Here is a 20,944-nt window from a genome sequence, read left to right as displayed (position 1 = left end):
TGCTCTGGCCACCTCTGGTGCCCTGAAAGTTTCTTCTATTTGGTACTGAAATGCCAAAAGAAAAAGAAGAGATAGACAATGCCCATGATCCTGTCATCTACTACAGTTCCTGTGGGGACAGGAAGGACTCACTTACCAAAAGGGACCCTGTGCTGTGTTTAGAACCACAGACTTGGCCGCCGGCTGCCGGGGCGCACAGTCTTGTGCCACCACCGACGAGCTCTGTGCTCTTGGACAAGACATGGACTCTGAGGGCTCAGTGTTTTATTTGTTTACTGGAGAACATAACAATACTTAGCTCGTGGAGTTTTGTAAGAGAGGGAGTTAGTCACTTCGGGGGCTAAGTGCAGTTAGTGGGACCCGTGAGAAGCAGCGTGTCAGTATTTCCAGTCCCCCCCCCCCCCCCGCCATGCATTGCCACGTCTGTCATAACCACCGCTCGCTCCTGGCAACCAGCACGAACGAGGCAGCCAGAAGAACAGGGACGTAAAACATGCGGAATTAAATGAAGCAAAGGATTATCCAACAATCCTCTTGCTCCTTCCAAATGTAGACACCACTGGCAACGGGGAGAGAAAGGCCTCTGCTGGTGCAGCACGCGGGCTCCCGAGAGCCGCCCCCCGCTCCCAGAGGAAAGGCGGCGAACCACCGGCGTTCAGAGACCACGGTCTTCGCAGAACCAGCTCCCCGAGTATTATAGATGTGGCCAGACGTGTTTACTAAACAAAAACCCAACTGACGGATACCACAGCTCGTTCTGCAGTATCACCATTACATAGTGTTTTTCAACATGTCAGAGAATAAAAGCAGAAAAAAAAATCAATTTCCTTGGCCATATAAGCTATTTGTAAAATGAACTGAAAACCTTACAGTTTCTGTGTTGGGATTAAATTTCTCAGAATACATTATTCTTTATGATGTTAAGCTCATATTTTATTTACAATTTTTGCATATAAGGGCGCCTGGGTGGCTCAGTGGGTTAAAGCCTCTGCCTTTGGCTCAGGTCATGATCTCTCTGCTCAGCAGGGAACCTGCTTCCCCCCCCCCCCTCTGCCTACTTGTGATCCCTGTCTGTCAAAAAAATAAATAAAATCTTTAAAAAAAAAAAAAGAATTTTTGCATATAAGACCATAGAAGCTATGTGTGATATTTCCTTTATTTGGTTTTAACAAATTTTTGCAATCATCATCAAGAAAAGTTTGTTACTTATTTCCCAAAATCAGCATCTGCTAAATTGCTATTTGGTCTGACAAATAATGAATATTAATATAATCATTACAAGTCAGAGTGAGATAGAAAAATGATTAACCTAAGCTATACTAAAGCTGTCTCTAAAGTAATTTTCAGTTAATATGAATGGTTTATGAAAAATATTCCAGAATGTGAAAAAAATCAAAATAACAGTAACACAAACATGGGAAAATCTGCAATGCAAATGCTATGGTATCTAAATCATGTTGCTTGAAAGCCCGTGCTTGGTAAAAATGATTATAAATTACTGTCCTGTTTTCTCTTCTGTCTAGTACCAACATTTTTATTATAAAAAATAGAAAACTAAGTCTATAAAATTTTACAGCCAGCCATTAAAACAGCTGATAATACTTTCATTATTTAATATACTTTGTTTATTTTTATTTATGTTCTATTTTATTATACAAATATCAGGCAACTTGTGTTTTCAGATAAGGACAAAGCATTTGAGAAGAGTAAGTCAATAACAAGGTAAGTACATAATTTCGGTATAAAAAACAAAAACCATGTGTGTCTTCAGTCAGTTAAGGTCTGCCTTCGGCTCAGGTCATGATCCCACAGTCCTGGGATCGAACCCCATGTTGGGCTCCTGCTCAGTGGGAAGCCTGCTTCTACCTCTCCCTCTGCCTGCCTCTCCCCCTGCTTGTGCTCTCTGTCAAATAAATAAAATCTTATAAAAACAAAAACCAGGACAAGGGAAAATTGGAGTTTAAAAATGAGATAATAAAGTAGTGTATAATCCACATAGCTGTTCAAATTTTTATTTTGAAATTGGTGGCCAAAGCAAAGAGGAAAAAGTCTTAAAAGGTTACATAACTCATGGCGTCCATAGGATAATAATACAATAAAAAGACCAAAAAAAAAAAAATGTGTTCAGGAGAAGCACAACTTTTCCCAGAACTGAGACCAGAAAACTTGTGTGTTTTCAGAAAGGGAACACAGTATTACACAGGGAATATATCATCAACATTTCTAAAATAAAACCATGCAAATTAGATTAATGCACATCCTTGGAATAACACCAAAGTCAATTCAATGAAAACATTTCTATTATGAAGATAAAAAAAATTCTGATGACCTAGCCTTGTCCAAAAATATAATTTAAAATAGAGCAGTTTTCTTTTCTTTTTTTTTTTTTTAATTTTATTTATTTATTTTACAAAGAGAGAACGGTCACAGGTAGGCAGAGAGGCAGGCAGAGAGAGAGGGGGAAGCAGGCTCCCCGCCGAGCAGAGAGCCTGATGTGGGGCTCGATCCCAGGACCCTGAGATCACGACCTGAGCCGAAGGCAGAGGCTTAACCCACTGAGCCACCAGGTGCCCCTAGAGCAGTTTTCTAATGATTTTGGCTCTAGAGTGCTCTGTTTACTCTGAAGCTTTACATGAAAATCCAATACATAAATACAGAATAAAGTGGTTTTCAGACTGAAAGGGAGGAGGCATAAAAGCTAGCTCCATGAATATTTCCTTTTCCTTCCAAAAGAGATAAAGACCCGACAGTAGAGAGCTTGAGGTCTTAGTCTCCTGCAAGAAGCTGGAGGACATAAATTCTTCCTTGTTATTAGAGATAGAACAATCTGTTGTGCCAGTAAGTCCTTAAGAATGTAAAGGTGACCACTATTTAGGAAAAATAAAAAGCGTAACAATTATCGGTATAATGCTAATAGTCTCAAAGCTTCAAGCCACAATACAGAATTGAGCATCAGAATAAAAAGTAGTATTTCCTTCATGACCCATTAGCTCATGTACACACAAAAGGAAAATACACAGAAGATTATACCTTCCCTAATGTTTTGTACATATCCACTGCTAAACATCCTATGGAATAAATGAGGTCAACAACTCTGTATGGAATTGTTATGCGTTGAATTTGTGTCCCCCCAAAAGATGTAGAGGTCGCAACCTCCAAGGATCTGTGAATGTGACTTTATTTGGAAACAGGGTATTTGCAGATGATAAATTGAGATGAGTCATTGGGGTGAACCATTATCCAACGTGACTGTGTCCTTTTAAAGAGGAGAAATTTGGACACAGCACTGCATGCACACAGGGAGAACGCCATGTGAAGCCTGATGCCGGGCTGCTACGAGCTACAGAACGACCAGAAGCTAAGACAGAGCCCTGGAACGAAGGCTTCCCTGGTGTCTCTACAGGCCCTTGCCTTGCTGACACCTTGACCTCCTATCTCGGGGCTCTACAACTGCAAGACAATGCATTTGTTGATCTAAGCCACCCAGAGTGTGGGACTCTGTTAGGGTAAGCCCTAGCACATGAATCCATGGGTAGATCCACAAAAATAATACTTGATGATATGGGAGATATGGGTACAGATGCACAAATTACTTCATTTAATAACTGAAGGTGAGTTGTGGCAGAATGATGGCCTCTTCTGGAAGTCATGGGTCAGATGTCGAAATATTATACATTCCACCCTGACTTAAACCCACAAAAGGGAGACACAAAGTGCAAAGGATGTCTTTATGCCTCCCTATCCTTTCAATTGCAGAATAAGCATACAGTGTCTCAATGTTTTATATCTTAGAGATATAATACAATGTCTCAGAATGTCTTAGGACTTAATACGTTCAAAAATACCTAATTAGAAAAAGTACCTAATAATGATATATTAATAATAATAAAGCAAGAAAAGAAAGCCTTAAGTCAGTGAAAAAGAGATGGTCAAAATGACAAGTTACAAAATGTGAATAATATCTAGAATGAAATTTGGGCCAAAGTGCGTGCACACTCCTCCTTATCCTCTCTAGAGCTCAACAGCACCAGGTTCCTCAAAAACAAAGTACTGCCATCCTCATGAAGTCTCTGGGTACGGGCTCGCTGGGGGAGTGGTGGGGAGGCCCTACTGAGATCTGGTTACACCCCCAGAACGCAATCACGAGGAGGAACCACACAGCACACGGCCATCCTGACTTTCCCTAAATTACCTCCCTGGGACCAAAGAAGACCGCAGGAAATCAAGAGCCCAGGAGGGAAAAGAAGTGGCGTGCACCAGATCCAAACAGAGAAAGTCTGTGAATGAGGTCACTGAACCCTGAGCCTAATGATCAACTCTCAAACAGAATTTTCTCCCAACGCAGAGGACAGAACAGATAGCGTGGAGGTGTCTGAGACAACAAATCCAAATGTAGCAAAAAACAAGCACAGACCTGTCCCCCCTCCAACTGAAAACAGATAAAAGCCTCCCCAAGTTACATTAGTATGACCAGAAGGAACACGAGGATATGCACAAAGAGCAGAGGGGAGGTGGTGAAGACAGACATGCATATTTATTGTCATCTTGCTTTAAGAGGTAAAACAGCAGATCCCGTTTGAATTGTGTTTGAGATAATGGCCCCCAAATAGCAATGTTTTATATACCATTTTTTAACAGTAGGAAGATTTCTTTAGGAAATATTTATTCAAATTTTCAGGATTTCTTCTTTTCAATTTTAATTTCTTTTTTCTTCTCTTAGTTTCAGATAAATTAGATGTAACACATTTTTTAAAAGTAGCAATCTTATTCCTAAAAAGCACTTTTATCCATCTATCTGGCGAGTCCGGAGTCCCATACACCAACAGCAATGCCAGATGGCAAAAAGCATGTTTCTCAAAGGGTAACCATACTACTTTTGAGTGGAGAGCTATCCAGGTAATTTTCAGATTTTCCCACTACACATTTTATCATTGTTTAAATTGGAAAAAATAAACATAAATTAGCTTCTCAGACCCCTTCATTCAGCTAGATTAATTAATTAGCTAATGGGGGGATCGAAAGATTTATTGTTCCTTTCTACCTCAAGTTCAAAGTCTTTGCTAAGGACCTACAGGCATCACATTGGTATTTTAGAAGCAGATGGGAAAATATTTTTGAGTTGTATTAGTAAGCCATCATATTCTGTTGAATGTCCTTACTCATTCAGGCCATTTTCTTAGTAAATGTATAGAAATAAACAGTTGACTTTAAAAAGTAAAATAATGGGGCAAATGACTGTATTTGGGTTAACTCGAAGCACAATCTACACGGTTGACTTAAATATATTACAATAAAAGTGACTTCTTGTGGGGCACCTAGGTGGCTCAGTGGGTTAAAGCCTCTGCCTTCGGCTCAGGTCATGACCCCGGGATCCTGGGATGGAGCCCTGCATCAGGCTCTCTGCTTGGCACGGAGCCTGTTTCCCCCTTCTCTCTGCCTGCCTCTCTACCTACTTGTGATCTCTGTCTGTCAAATAAATAAAATCTTTAAAAAAAAAAAAAAGTGAATTCTTAGTGCTGGATATTATTTGTAGAACTATTATTTTAAAATTAAAATACTGTGAACCTTAAAAATAATAAAATAAAATACTCTGAACCTTGGCTGTATGCTACGTAAACAAGAAATTACATAAGGTAAGAAAAAGAAACTTGACTAAATTAAATTCTTACCTGGTTGAAAAATTGATAGGCTTCCATCAATATGACCAAATACAATCTTTCCCTTTTTTTGGGTATGCCATCTGAATACACAGACATCAGACAAGAAGCTGTGAGCTTCCTTGTGCACAGTCACTCCACTCTCTGGGCCTGAGATGGTCCAGATGAACAGGGGGCCTCTGTGGGAAACAAAGGCCACGGCATCACCTGCGTTCCAGCACCAGCTGAGAGAGGCAGGCGTCCCTAGGAGAAATGAAATACAGACATGCATAGAGACATGAGGAAGAAGAGTGTACCATTAAATAGTATTCCTACTGTATACTTCTAGAACAACTTAAAATACAAGACTAGGCTTGTTATTAAGAAAAAATATTACCACCTTCTTAGTTGGGAGTCAGACTTATAAAGTGATCCTAACAAGTACAAGCAACATAGGCAGGGTGTTTCCATAATGAAAGGAAAACCCCTGTTGGGTTTGAAACTACCCAAACTCCCGTTGGGTTTGAAACTACTCATATTATAATATGCTTCATATATATAGACATTTATGGAGTTTTTTTCTTTCAGAAACTACATATTAAAGCAATGAATTCTTACTGAGTTTTTGTGTGGACTTGCTGTAGGCACTCTAGGTATATAAGTTAATAAGGGATAAAATTCCTGTTTTAAAGGATCTTAAATATAAGATACAAATATAATATCTTGGGAAGATAAGGATTACATAAATGAAAAGTTAAATGCAACTATAGGGATTTAGTAATAAAATTAATGCTGCAATCTATGTCTTATCAGGGTTTAGATTCAAATCTTAGTACTGCTTAGATGAACTCAAGTAACTTTACCTCTTAAATCTGTCTTCTCATCTATAAAATGCAGATAAATAAAAATAGCTGTATACCTATTCCACATGAATAAGAGAAATATAATAATGCATGTAAAAGACCCTTTTAAGCTATAAAAGAAATACAAAAGTTAATTGTATTCCCCTCTCTATTACTGTGATCAAATAAATCATATATAAAATAAGTATTATGGTAAATTTCTAACTCAAGACAGAGATTATGAACCTCCCAACACAGATACTTTACAAATGCATCCGAATCAGCAAACTGAATAAGCACATCAGATCATATGGAATTAGGACCCAGGAATTTATTTGTAACAAGGTTTTCCAGGGGTGCCTGGGTGGCTCAGGCGGTTAAGCCTCTGCCTTTGGCTCAGGTCATGATCCCGGGCTCCTGGGATCGAGTCCTGCATCGGGCTCCCTATTCAGCGGGGAGCCTGCTTCTCCCTCTTCTCCTCTCTCTGCTTGTGCACATGCTCTCTGTCAAATAAATAAATAAAATATTTTAAAAAACAACAACAAGGTTTTCCAAATGATTGTGATGTATAGAAAAGTCTGTGAACTGTTGGGCAACTGTCCTGGAAAGAAGCTGGATTTGGATTATACTTTGAGGAAGCAGTAGAGTTTAATGTATGGGATAAGTAGTATTTCCCAGGAAGAGGAAATGATATCAAAAAAAAGACACAGTTTTAATTTGTTCATTGACAGTAAATTCAATTTATGTTCTTAATGTTCCAAGAGGCAGAAACCAGAAGCCTAACTCCTAGTTCAGGGCCTGACATAAAATGGTAACTCCATAAATATTTATAGAAGAAATGGATAAGTCTATGAATAAGGCCAATAAAAAGCTGATGTGGTTTTAGACTACATTAACAGAAGTCGAATTTCCCAATAAGGGATGAGACACTCTGAATGGGTCAAACCACCATCAAACACTTGAAGAACGCCTCTGGAACATGGGTTCTCTGAATGCGTGTTTCCAGAGAGACAGCAAGGAAGAGAAGGAACTAGAAACAATGTCATATAGGTAAAACAGAAAAGACTTCTATAATGGCTCATTATTTGTAAGTACTTCTAAGAACTCTGTAAAACATTAACTAATTTAATTCTTCCCAAAATAGTCTAAGACGGTTAGGTAGTACTATTATCCATTGGTTTCGGTTTTGTTTTTTTTTTCTGAAAGGATATTATCAAGTGCGATATTTTTCAACCTCATGATAATTTTAACATTTTACATTTAAACAAACTAATACTTGTTTTAAGTAAAATTTTTATTACTGTGGAAAACAGAATGATGAAGTAAAAAATACAGAGGCAGTTTCAAATTCTAATATTGATTTTTTAAAGTTTGACTAAATGCAAATGTCTACTTTGCTTAAGCCAGATTCTGAAAAAAAGATAGAGTCTAAGACATTTCAAAGGGAATTACTTACAATGAAAATAACCCAAATATTCATAATTTTTTTGCAAATAAAGCTTTCAATTTTCAAATTAAGATATTTAGAAATAGCATGAGGAACTTATTGTGAAGAAAATTTTCAAAACAAAAGAGAATATGCATAAGGAAAGGAAAAATATATAAAAGTGATCAAAACTGATACCACAATGATATAATTCTAAAAAATGCAATTGAAAAGCTTTTTATTTTAGGACTTAGCTATCTTTTTAAATATAAATTCAATTAGCCAAGGTACAGTACATCATTAGTTTTTTATATAATGTTCAATGATTCAGCTAATGAAAAGTCTTATTTAATTGTATGCTCAGTGGCAAAAAAGCTATGGTGCACAAAGCTAATGAATAAAAAAACTCTTCCATCATGAAAAGAGGTGATGCACATAGCGTTTTATGACAAATCAGTGGGTACACGAGGTGATAATACAATACTATACTGTCTAAGCTGTACCTATGCATAACATTTAGGAAATGTTATTCTGCAGTTATAACCAAGTATAGATTTTGTGTGACAACCTTGTAAGAACGATGACATCAGGTAGCATTCAAGGAGTATTTTTCACATAAAGATTAAAATTATTTTCACATAAAGTTGAATATAAAGTATTGAGAAAATGCACTCTTGCCCAATAAAAACAATACTGGAAAAACCTGTAGGATTTGTGATTGGTAGAGAAACAGGACTGACCAAAAAAACATGAAAAATCTACTGAGACTTCTGACTGAGGCTATAAATTGCTGTTTTTATCTACCACAAAGCCTTATACTAAAAGTATTATGGCTTGTTCTCATTGATGCATTGAAAATCTTAAGGAAAACTGTTCCTTTAATGGAGGCTCACTGAATAGAGTTGATTTTAAAAAAATTTTGCTCTGGGATGCCTGGGTGGCTCAGTTGGTTAGACGACTGCCTTCAGCTCAGGTCAAGATCCCGGGGTTCCGGGATCAAGTCCCGCATAGGGCTCCCAGCTCCACAGGGAGTCTGCTTCTCTCTCTGACCTTCTCCTCACTCATGCTCTCTCTCACTGTCTCTCTCTCAAATAAATAAGTAAAATCTTTAAAAAAAAATTTTTGCTCTGAGATTGGAGCAAACTGCACATTATCTAATACTGAAGCTCAGGGGTTGTTGCAAATGAAAATAAGCAGCAGGTTATATGAGCTTGGGAATGAGAGTCACATTTTTCTAGCTGAAAAATTAACCTTGTTTGGCAAATATTTTTTTAATGGAAGTTATATAACAAAACTGGTTTATTTTACTGGTATTTTCAATATTCCTAATGACCTAAATTTGAAAAGACAAGGAAAAAGAAATATACTAAGTATGCTGAACATATCCAAAGGTTCCAAAAGGCATTATTATTATCTTGGAAGCAAGAGTTCCTCCCATACAATTGCCTATGAATTCTCAATATTGTTGCTACACACTGAAAAGAAGATTATAAAGAAACTGAACAAAATAAAATTAGTGAGACGGTCAAGTCTCAGTTTTCTGTCTCAAAGCTATAACCAGTAATTGTTAGAGAAACAACTGGACATGGAAAACACGTCCAGCAGTAGCTCTCAAAATCATAATTAATAACTGAGACACCCTTGGTGTTTAAAAAGTGATTGAATTATTGTGACATCTAACAGAGAAAAATGATAACTTCATCATTATCATGGGATAAGATGTTAGCTAGAAAGAATATCATAATATTCAATTCACTAAGACCTACTTGTGTGAATTAGGACTTTCTATCTTGACCCAATTAAAAATAAAGGAAAGAAACCAGCTCAGCAGGGCACTGATTACATGTGTAACACTGTCCTTGTATGTTTCAGATTGGAATACAGTAATTAAGAGGCTAGACTTATTGTCCCATTAAGAAAATCTCACCAGTTATTATTTTTATATTTATTTTGGGAATTTTTGTTATATTTACATATTAATGAAATCATTTGGTATTGATCATTTTTCAAGGATCATTGTGTTAAGTATAAAATATTTCATGAAATTTTGTTTCAGTTTTTATACATATGTACAATGAGTCATGATATGAAATTTCTTCCACAGATTTGTTACATAAATTAGCACTAGAAAGTTTGAAAAGCAGTTTAAACAGTTTCAAACTAGAAAGTTTGAAAAGCTCAGTTTAAAACCTGAGCTAATTTAAATAAAGTATTTTGCTTATTAAAATAAAAATATTTCATTTAGTAAAATAAAACCCAGTTATAAATATACCTTTTGTATTGTCGAGCTTAGCCAAGACTTTTTGTTCTGCAACATTCCAAATGATCACTAAATTATCGGTACTGCCACTTGCAAACACATCAGGGTTATGTGGACACCAAGAGATAGCTGTGATTGTTTTTTTATGTTCAGACATAATTGCGTGAAGTTTGAATTCATTATAACGGTGATCCAACTAAAAAAAATATATAAATAAGACATTTCAGTGCTTCTTTTTAGATAACACACTTCTCATTAATAATCACATTAATTTTAAAAAGGTACATACATGAAAATTAGTATACCTAATAACATGCATGGTATGAACACATTCCAAGCCTTGGTTTGCTTTCAAGTGTTAAGTGTACTTAATCAAAAGAAAGAAATCATTTCTTAAAATTTTTATTTTAGTTCCAGTCAGCTGATACAGTGTACAACAGAGTGACCGACACTTCCACACATTAGCAGGGCTCATCACCAGCGTCCTCTGTAACCTCCAGCACCTAGTTCCCCCTTCCCTCCACCCTTCCCCATCAGTTTATTCTCTATAATTAAAAGTCTGTTTCTTGATTTGTCTCTCCCTCTCTTATTTTTTCCCTTTGCTTGTTTTGTTTTCTAACTTCCACATAGGAGTGAGATCATTATGGTGCTTGTCTTTCTCTGATTGACTGATTACACTTAGCGTCATACTCTCCAGCTCCATCCATGTTGCTGAAAATGGCAAGTTTCATTCTTTGTTATGGCTGAGCAATATTCCATTTATATGCCGTCCACTTCTTCGTCCATTCGTCAGTCTGTGGACGCTTGGGCTGCTTCCACAGTTTGGGTGTTATAAATAATGCTGCTACAATCATGGGGGTGCATATGGCCCTCTGAATTCTTGTATTCTTTGGGTAAATACCTACTGGCGTGATTTCTGGATCATAGGGTGGTTCTATCTTTAACTTTTTAAGGAACCTCCATACTGTTTTCCACAGTGGCTACACCAGTTTGCATTCCCACCAACTGTGCATGAGGGTTCCTTTCTCTCCACATTCTTGCCAACATCTTTTGTTTCTTGTGCTTTTATTTTTGTGTTTGTATTTTATTTTTCTTGTGCTTAGCCATTCTGGCAGGTGTGAGGTGAGATGTCCTTGTAGTTTTGTAGTTTGATTTGCATTTCCTTAATAAGTGATGATGAGCAGAAAAAAATCTGCTATTGTTTACCACTTAAGCCACTTTGAAATTTTGCTATAAAAAATAATGCTGTAGCGAACATCTCTGCATATAAAATTTTGACTAACAACTTAATTATTTCCTAAGGTTTCCCTTCTATAATTTCTATATTTCTTACTACTTGAACTTCAACTATTCCTGAACAATGTCAGATGAAAATATTGTTAAGAAGAACCAAGTACAAGTGGAGTTTTGCAGTTACAATCATCTTAAGTTGGCTTGTTTAAATATATTTAAGTACATTTTCTGTACATTTAGGAATAGGTTTGTAAGGAATAGGTTTGTAAGTTTTAAGTCATTCAGTGACTTATCTGTGGTAAATACTGTGAATGTGTCTAATGTATCTAACAGAAAAACTGCTACATAAGTTAGAAATTCGGTGGAAGAGTCTATAAATACAGTAAGTACATGAAGAAGCTTTACTATATAAATTATCCAAGTAGTATCTTAAGTACAATATAAATACATATGGGGATTAATTTATTAATACATTCCTATTATATTTACAGTTCAGTATGACGAGTCTATACCATTACATTCAGCTGCACCATAAATTATTTTTAGAGTAGTTAATATATTATCACATCACAATTCAATGGTCAAAGGGAAAATTCTTATGGCATTTACAAGTATCATTTAATAGTTCAGACAGATGTGATAAAACGTCAGTATTATTATACAGAGTGTGACAAACTATCAGACTCTGACTGTACATTGACCCTAGGTATGATTTAATAAATATTCCCTTTGAAAATAACCTTAATATTTTATATTTATGTAGCATAATTTTCAAAGCATTTCAATTTAGACAATAACATTTAAAACAATACTGATTAACATAAGTTGAATATTAATGTCACCATTTAATATAAATGTAATTGTCTATTTGCATACTTTGAAACAAGTTTTTACAGGGAACTCTGTAATGAACTGTCACCTGAGTTTGTTTTAATTTTTAAATCAGGATGATTCTTAGTTTGTTTCAGTCTTTAATAACACATAAATTTTCTTCATAGGTTTTGTATATTAATAATTTTAGCTCAATCTTCCTAAATATTCAAGTCATAAAATGTCATCATAAAACTGGACAAATGTGAATACGAAAAAAAATAAGTTCTGCCTTTATCCATTCTCTGTCCTTACTCGCTGAAGGAATACTTTACCTAGACTGATATGTTATACTAAAACTCAGGTTGATTACTTGGTGTTCCTATAGTCTTGAATAATAGACTACATAAAATCTCAGTATTTTATTATTTAACTAGTTTATAGAGTAATGCTATTTTTTCTTCAATTTTCAATAAACTACACTATTGGTAATTAAAAGATTTTTATTCCAGAATAACGAATCATTTTTTTCTCTTCACTGAAATGCACTGTTGTTTCAAAACAACAACAAAAAATGTATCATTCAAAAAATATTTAATGAGTATCTTAAATTCCAGAGAGCAAAGAGTAACTTGAGAAATTCAAAGGTGAGGAAGACTGATTCTGGTAAAGGGAAGCAGGCAGAGAGACAGTCTATTTTATAAGGTCCTTTGCTATCACAAAAGTGGAAAAGGCAGAATATGGAAAATAGTTTATACACTTGAGCTGAGATTTGAAAGATGAGACTTTTATTATAGTATTTATAGTATTTATTATTTTATAGTCAGAGACTATGATAATAGTCGGGTGAGAAGGCTACAAACCCTAGGATTGCTCCTGGTTAACCTAAAATACAGGAGTGAGAAGCAGGAGCCAAACAGAGCTAACCCTCACGTCCGTGGTTCAGACGAGTGGTTGGCTGCTCACATAAAAATGCTGACTCCAGGTTTAAGAAAGTTTGTCCTGAATTTAAGATGTTTATAGCACCTTGATCTGGGGCAATTCAGAAGGCCATTGGCTCTTCAGACTGGAAACTGAATAGCGATGTCTGGATAGAGTTCAGACATGAAAAAAAGGAATTATAAAGGTTTGTATCTCAAGAATATCTCAAAATATTTTATATCTGCACGGTTTTTAATATAATGATCTCTAATGGGTAACCCATATTCTCTGATTTTTTTTTCTCATATGAAATGCTACTGAGCAAAGTCTGAAACAAATGAATAAATGAATTCCAATTATTTATATGGAGATATATTTTAAAAGCATTAAGTTCTACTGCTCATCACTCATAAACTGGAAGCTTTTAATTCTTGAGGAAATTTCTGACAAACAGCACATAAAGGTTGATGAAATCAATTAAGATTTTTAGTAACTTGAAACTATGATATAGGCATTTTCTAAAAGCTTGAATTACAAAGCCAATAGAGTATAAACAGCAGCAAAATATAATTATCAATTACATTATAGTACTTTTAAAACTTTTATGTAACAGGGATTTTAAAGTATGTACTAAATGTTAATTTTACCTAATAAAATGAGAAACCAAAAGCAACCAAAGTATTTTACCTGGTAAATATAGATGGCCAGAGTGGCGCAGTAGGCAAACCTGTCTCCATTGGCAGCACACACGTCCTTGTGCCACGGCTGACATCCCGCGGCCAGCAGTCCCACCTGCCTGACCTGGGACATGTTTGCCTTGAAAACCAAATTTGGAGAAATATCAGTCATTTTCATTATTCAAAAAACTTATTTATAGCTATCTTTATCAATCCTTATCTTTATGCCCTGAAAACAATATTTCTACTAGGACTATTGATCTCAGGGTATACTTTCAGAGAACGAGAGCTGAAATCCCCAAATGTCTAGAGACATCAAGGCATGTAATTCAAATGTGAAAAGCAAGAGATTAGAAAATGATCAATGACAAAGGACACAGGGCCGAGGACTGGGGATCCTAGAGGAGTGATGGGGAGCACAGTGAAACAGAAGGGGCAGATTCTAAGTAAAGGGCTCCAGTGCCACTGGAGAAGCTCCTCCACTGTTGCCAGATTTATGAAACTTCCAGAGAAATGGAAGCATCCAGAGTTCTGCGTAAAAGCTACCAATTTTTAAATACTGGTAATTCATTCAAAGCAGCAAATTCAAGGGTAAAACAATATTGGGAGGACTGTGGCCTCTGCCAGGGAACATCACTGTGTTTATAGTGACTCAGTGTCTTTGCACAAAGTATTTGCACAGGGCAGGTAGCCAAGCTGCGTTAACAATACTGCTCATTGTGAAGATGCGACAGAAGGAAGATGGAAACTACTGGTTACAAGATGTTGATGCGGCCAGTAGAAGACGGTGGAGTAAACAGGCAGCATCAGTCCGGCTGGGACTCAGCACGCAGGGATGGAGACCCAGCTCCGAGCCGGCCTAGAGCATGAGCTGGAGTCAGGCATCTAACCTCGTGTCTCTGTTCCTTCCATCTAAAAGAACCTTCTGAAAGAGGTTTTCCCTACCATTCCTCTCAGCTCCAGGGTTTCTGTGACTCTATGTGTAAACTTAGTTCTTCTAGGATGCTGGAGAATAGGAAGCCAAGAGTGAGGATGTTTATAAGTCTATGATCCTATTGAAAACCCAGATACAGGGGAAACACCAAAGCAAAAGCAAAAACAAAAAACATATTCTGAATATTACCCTATGTAGTTACTTCAAGAATGGCATTCAAGGGGCGCCTGGGTGGCTCAGTGGGTTAAAGCTTCTGCCTTCAGCTCAGGTCATAATCCCGGGGTCCTGGGATCAAGCCCTGCGTCGGGCTCTCTGCTCAGTGGGGAGCCTGCTTCCCCCTCTCTCTCTCTCTCCCTGCCTCTTTGCCTACTTGCAATCTCTGTCTGTCAAATAAATAAAATCTTTAAAAAAAAAAAAAAAAAGAAGGGCATTCAAGAATACATTAATTGATCCAAAAAAGCTTTTTCAAGGCAGAATCTAGATCATTATTTGGTGTCTTTTCTAATACGGTCAAAATATTGGTCTAAAAATGAGGACTCTCAACATGAGACAATCTTCACTTATACCACAAAGATAAACCTTGCAATTATCAATTTTTCACTGTTAATTTATATCCGATTAAAATACAGAAAAATAATAAATAGCAATTGTAACCTTAAAATATTTTTGAAAAATTAAGTAAATACCTAGCAGATATAATAAATTTGGGTCACACTGACTAACATACCAAGTCAATTTTTAGTCAATACTTTGTTTATACTGTTTAAAAGTTTTATATTATTTTAGTAGCAAAATGTTAATGCTTTAACACAACATGCAAAATATCATACATGAAACATTAATACATAAATATATATATAATCTGAACTATGACACAAGTCTAATAGGTAACTAATTATTCAATGTATCCCCAGGAACCATCCACCTCAACCTGCCTCTTCTCTCTCTACCCTGCCACCTGGTTTATTTTTATTTATTTATTTATTTTTATTAACATATAATGTATTATTTGTTCCAGGGGTACAGGTTGGTGATTCATCAGTCTTACACAACTCACAGTGCTCACCATAGCACATACCCTCCCTAGGGTCCATCACCCAGACACCCCAGCCCTCCCACACCCCTCCATTCCAGCAACCCTTAGTTTGTTTCCTGAGATTAAGAGCCCTTTATAGTTTGTCTCCCTCTCTGGTTTCGTCTTATTTTTCCCTCCCTTCCCCTATGATCCTTTGCCTTGTTTCTCAGATTCCTCAAATGATCTATGAAATCATATGATAATTATCTTTCTTTGATTGACTTATTTTGCTTAGCACAATACGCTTTATTCCATCCACATTGTTGCTAATGGCAAGATTTCATTTTTGATGGCTGCATAGTATTCCATTGAATATATATGCCACATCTTCTTTATCCATTCATCTGTTGATGGCCACCTGGGCTCTTTCCATAGCTTGGCTATTGTGGACATTGCTGCTCTAAACATTTGGGTGCACGTGTCCCTTTGGATCATTACATTTGTATCTTTGGGGTAAATACCAGTAGTGCAATAGCTGGGTCATAGGGTGGCTCTATTTTCAACTTTTTGAGGAAACTTCATACTGTTTTCCAGAGTGGCTGTACCAGCTTGCATTCCCACCAACAGTGTAGGAGGGGTCCCCTTTCTCCACATCCTCGCCAATACCTGTGGTTTCCTGACTGGTTGATGTTAGTCATTCTGATTGGTATGAGGTGGTATCTCATTGAGGTTTTGATTTACAGCCATACCACCCTGAACGCACCCAATCTTGTCTGCTCTCAGAAGCTAAGTAGGGTCGGGCCTGGTTAGTACTTGGATGGGACACCTAGTGGTTTAAAACAAGCTACTCTGAACCAGAGATACTTGGTACCATCATTAAAAAATACAGCAGTGTCTCTTTATTATCTGCTTCTTCTTCAGTATCAGTGGAGTCATGTACTGACCATAACACTGCGTTTCTCCTTTATTTTAATGCTCAGCAATTAGTCTAGTCAGTTACATCATCTCTTAATTTATTAATTAAATTTATCTTAATTTATTAAAAAGTTACTTTCTTGTGTCTTTTCTATTTCATTTTCCACCTTCTAGAAAAGATCCCTTCTTTCCTCTTTCTTCCCCAAATCTATTGTCATCTTTTTTTTTAATAAACTAAAAAGTTATTTGAAGTGAAAAATTCCATGTAACCGAACCGTGCTTCAGTCTTTGAGTGCTTAACTATAAAAGTCTTCTTGCCCCCTTCCCCCACCCCTGCCTCAGCACCTGCATTTCCTCAAGCACTAGCATTCCTGACAAATTTTTTAAATATAAGTATTTGTTTAAACTAGTAATGTTACATTACTTTTCACTGAAAATTATATTAATTCAACCACAGGATGAGTTGAATAGGCTTTTATAGTTTATCTCTGGAGTGTATGATTACTATTAATAAAGTCTGTGTGTAAGTGAAAATGGTTTCTGATTTATGTTTAAGTGAATTTTGAGCTCATAGCTGCGAAAGAAACATTTAAGCAAACAAGTAAAATGGAATCATTTTTAAAATTTTTACTTTCTGTTGTTTTTAAAATCTTTTTAAAACTTAATAAATTGTTTTTAAGAGCAGTGTTAGTTTCACAGCAAAACTGAGTGGAAATTAAGAGTTCCTACTCACTCCCTAACCCCCAGTTACACACAACCTCCCCCACTATCAATACCTCCCATCAGACTAGTACATTTGTTACAATGATGAACCTACATTGACCCAACATCATCACCCAGAGTCCACAGTCTGCATTATGGTTCACTCTTGGTGTTATTCATTCCATGGGTTTTGACAAATGTAGAAGGTCATATATCCACCATTTTGAAATAGACACGAGGCCCTAAAAATCCTCTATGTTCTGCCTATTGATCTCTTCCTCTCTCAATAACCCCTGGAAACCACTGATACTGTTATACTCTCCATAGTTTTGCCTTTTCCAGAATATTGTATCATTGTAATTATACAGTATGTAACCTTTTCAAATTGGCTTCTTTAACTTAGTAATATGCATTTAAGTTTCTTCTATGTATTTTCATGGCCTGATAGCTCTTTTTAGCAATAAAAAATATTCCCTTTTCTAGATGTACCACTGCTTATGTATCCATTCATCTATTGAAGGACATCTTGGTTGTTTTCAAGTTTTAACAGTTATGAAAAAGCTGCTATAAACATCCATGCACAGGTTTTTGTTTAAACATAAGTTTTCAATTCATTTAGGTAAATCACAAGGAATGGCAAAGGAGGTGATTACTGGATCCCAGTAATATATTTTATAAGAAATGATCAAACTGTCTTCTAAAGTGGCTGCACCATTTGCATTCCCACCAGAAATAAATCAGAGTTCCTGCTATTTCCCATCCTCACCAGCCTTTGGTGTTGTCAGTGTTTTGGAGAAGCCATTCTAATAGGGATGCAGTAGTAACTTACTATTGTTTCAATCTGTAATTCCCTATGTCGGACATCTTTCCATATACTTACAGGCCATCTACCTTCAGTGAAGGGTCTGTTCAAGTCTTTTAATTTGCTAGAGGGGCTCAAGAACTCAGATAAATATTTTACTGGATTACTTGTTTATTAAAAGAGGATATAACTCAGGAACAGCCAGATAGAAGAGGCACATTAAGGCAAGGGCTGTGGAAAGGGGCAAGGAGACTGTCTCAGACCACATCAACTGGAGAGCCCTCTGAACCCTTTCCTTTTGTGTTTTCCTGCAGGCTTCATTATAAAGGCATGATCGATTAAATCACTCTCCGCTGTCTATCTTTCAATATCTAACTCTTCTCCTCTCCCACCTTATGGTCAAGGGGTAGGATTAAAAGTTATAACCCTCTAATCATAGGTTGACTCCACCAGCAATCAGCCCCCTCCTCAGGTGCTTTCTAAAAGTCACCTTATTAGCATAACAAAAGACACTTAGGGCCCTCAACACTTGGGAAATGGGGTCATCTGAATGACTAAATATGTATTTCTTACAAATCACAATATCATTAAATGTTATTATTGATTCAATTTCTTTAAAATGTAGGCCTATTCAGATTCCATATTTCTTCCGTGAGTTTGGCAAATTGTATCTTTAAGACTTGGTCCATTTCATCTAGGTTACCAGATTTTGGGGTAGGAAATTGATGTAGCATTCCCATATCATCCTTTTAATGTCCACAGGTTATATAGCGATATCCCTTCTTTCATTATTGGTATTAGTATTATGTTCCTTCTCTCTTTTCTTCTTATTTACTCTAGCTAAAGTCTAATAGATTTTATTGATCTTTTCAAAGAAGAAGGTTTTAGCTTTGTTGATTTTCTCTACTGATTTTCTATTTTTGATTTCACTGATTTCTGATCTAAATTTTTATTATTTCTTTTCTTCTCCTTACTTTAGATTTAATTTGCTCTTCCTTTTCTAGTTTTCCAAAGTAGAAGCTTAGAAGATTAAATTTAGATTTTCCCTCTTTCCTGGTATAAATTTCCTCTAAGCACTGCTTTTGCTGCATCCCATAAGTTATGTTGTCGTGTTTTCAATCTCATTTAGTTCAAAATGCTATTTTTCTTTGATCCATGTGTTATTTAGAAGACTGTTGCTTAGTCTCTAAGTATTTGGGGACCTTCAAGTTACATTTCTGTTATCAGTTTCTAGTTTAATTCTGCTGATGTCTGAGAGAAGACCCTATATTATTTCTATACTTTTAAGACATTGAGATGGATTTTATGGCCCAAAATATGGTCTGTGAATGTTCCACGTGAGCTTGAGAAGAATGTGCAAGCAGCTGTTGCTGGAGGAAGGGTTCTATAGGTGCATCAGGTATAGTTGACTGGAGATGCTATATAGTTCAACTTCGCTCTTCCTGATTCTGTCTGGCAGATCTGTTCAGTCTGACAGAGCAGTAAAGTCTCCAACTATAATAGTGTGCTCATCTATTTCTCCTTGCACTTTTATCAATTCTTGCCTCGTGTATTACAATACTCTGCTATGAAGACACATACACATTAAGGACTACTGTGTCTTTTTGGAGTACTGACCCTTTCATCACTATGTAATATCCCTCTTTACCCTTGGTCTGAATTCTGCTCTGTCTGAATTTAACATACTTACACCCACTTCTTTTAATCAGTGTTAGCATGGTGTGTCTTTCTTCACCACTTTACTCTGAATCCATATATGTCTTAACATTTAATTTGAGTTATTTGTAGACAACATATAGTTGGGCCTCTGTCTTTTTATTAGTGCATTAGACCAGTGATGTTCAGGGTAATTATTGATACACTTGGATTAGTATCTACCCCATTTTTACTGTTTCAGTTTGTTCCTGTTTTTATCTTCCACACTTTTCCTTTCTTTTGTGGTTTCAACTGAGCACTTTATATGATCCATACTTTTTTCTTCTTCCTTAGCATATCAATCATGTCTCATTTAAACTTTTTGTGGGTGGGGGCGCCTGGGTGGCTCAGTGGGTTAAGCCGCTGCCTTCGGCTCAGGTCATGATCTCAGGGTCCTGGGATCGAGTCCCACATCGGGCTCTCTGCTCAGCAGGGAGCCTGCTTCCCTCTCTCTCTCTCTCTGCCTGCCTCTCCATCTACTTGTGATTCCTCTCTGTCAAATAAATAAATACAACCTTTAAAAAAAATTTTTGTGGGTGATTATCCTAGACATTATAATATAGATTTACAAGTAATCCAAGTCTACTTTCGAATCAACACCATATCGCTTCTCAGGTAGTGCAGACACCTTATAATAACCGAATATCCCTGAGTCCTCTTCCGTCCTTTGTACCACTGCTGTCACTCCGCTCACTTCCACATCGGCAACACAGCACATGGGTATGTATCTGTGCGAATGTATATATATGTGATTAAAGCATACGTAATTGGGGCACTGGCTGGCTCAGTCAGTTAAGCATCTGCCTTTAGCTCAGGTCATGATCCCAGAGTCGTGGGATCAAGCCCCACATTGGGCTCCCCGCTCGGCGGGAGACCTGCTTCTCTCTCTGCCTGATACTCCCCCTGCTTGTGTTCTCTCTCTCTCTCTCTCTAATAAATAAATGATATCTTAAAAAAAAAAAGCATACATAATCAAATCCATTGTTGTGTTTTTGTTTTAAACAAACTGTTCAAACTGTTAACAAGGTCACAATTAAGAAAAATGAAAAGTTTTATTTTACTTTTACTCATACATT

The 20,944-nt window shown here is 36.6% G+C and overlaps 1 protein-coding gene across 6 annotated transcripts in view; it reads right to left on the bottom strand.

The window, feature by feature from the left end:
- Positions 1–20,944, bottom strand: part of WDR17 (WD repeat domain 17) — a 104,599-nt gene that overhangs the window by 52,006 nt on the left and 31,649 nt on the right. For all 6 annotated transcript variants that reach the window (XM_059384478.1, XM_059384477.1, XM_059384474.1 and 3 more), the window contains 3 exons: positions 13,816–13,944; positions 10,177–10,360; positions 5,670–5,900 (listed from right to left, as the gene is read on the bottom strand). In XM_059384478.1, the coding sequence (XP_059240461.1) occupies positions 5,670–5,900; positions 10,177–10,360; positions 13,816–13,944 (544 nt within the window). The remainder of the gene's footprint in view (positions 1–5,669; positions 5,901–10,176; positions 10,361–13,815; positions 13,945–20,944) is intronic.

The sequence above is a fragment of the Mustela nigripes genome, chromosome 18 (assembly GCF_022355385.1).
Source record: "Mustela nigripes isolate SB6536 chromosome 18, MUSNIG.SB6536, whole genome shotgun sequence".
Lineage (NCBI taxonomy): Eukaryota > Metazoa > Chordata > Mammalia > Carnivora > Mustelidae > Mustela > Mustela nigripes.
This window is presented reverse-complemented; position numbering and strand designations above follow the sequence as displayed.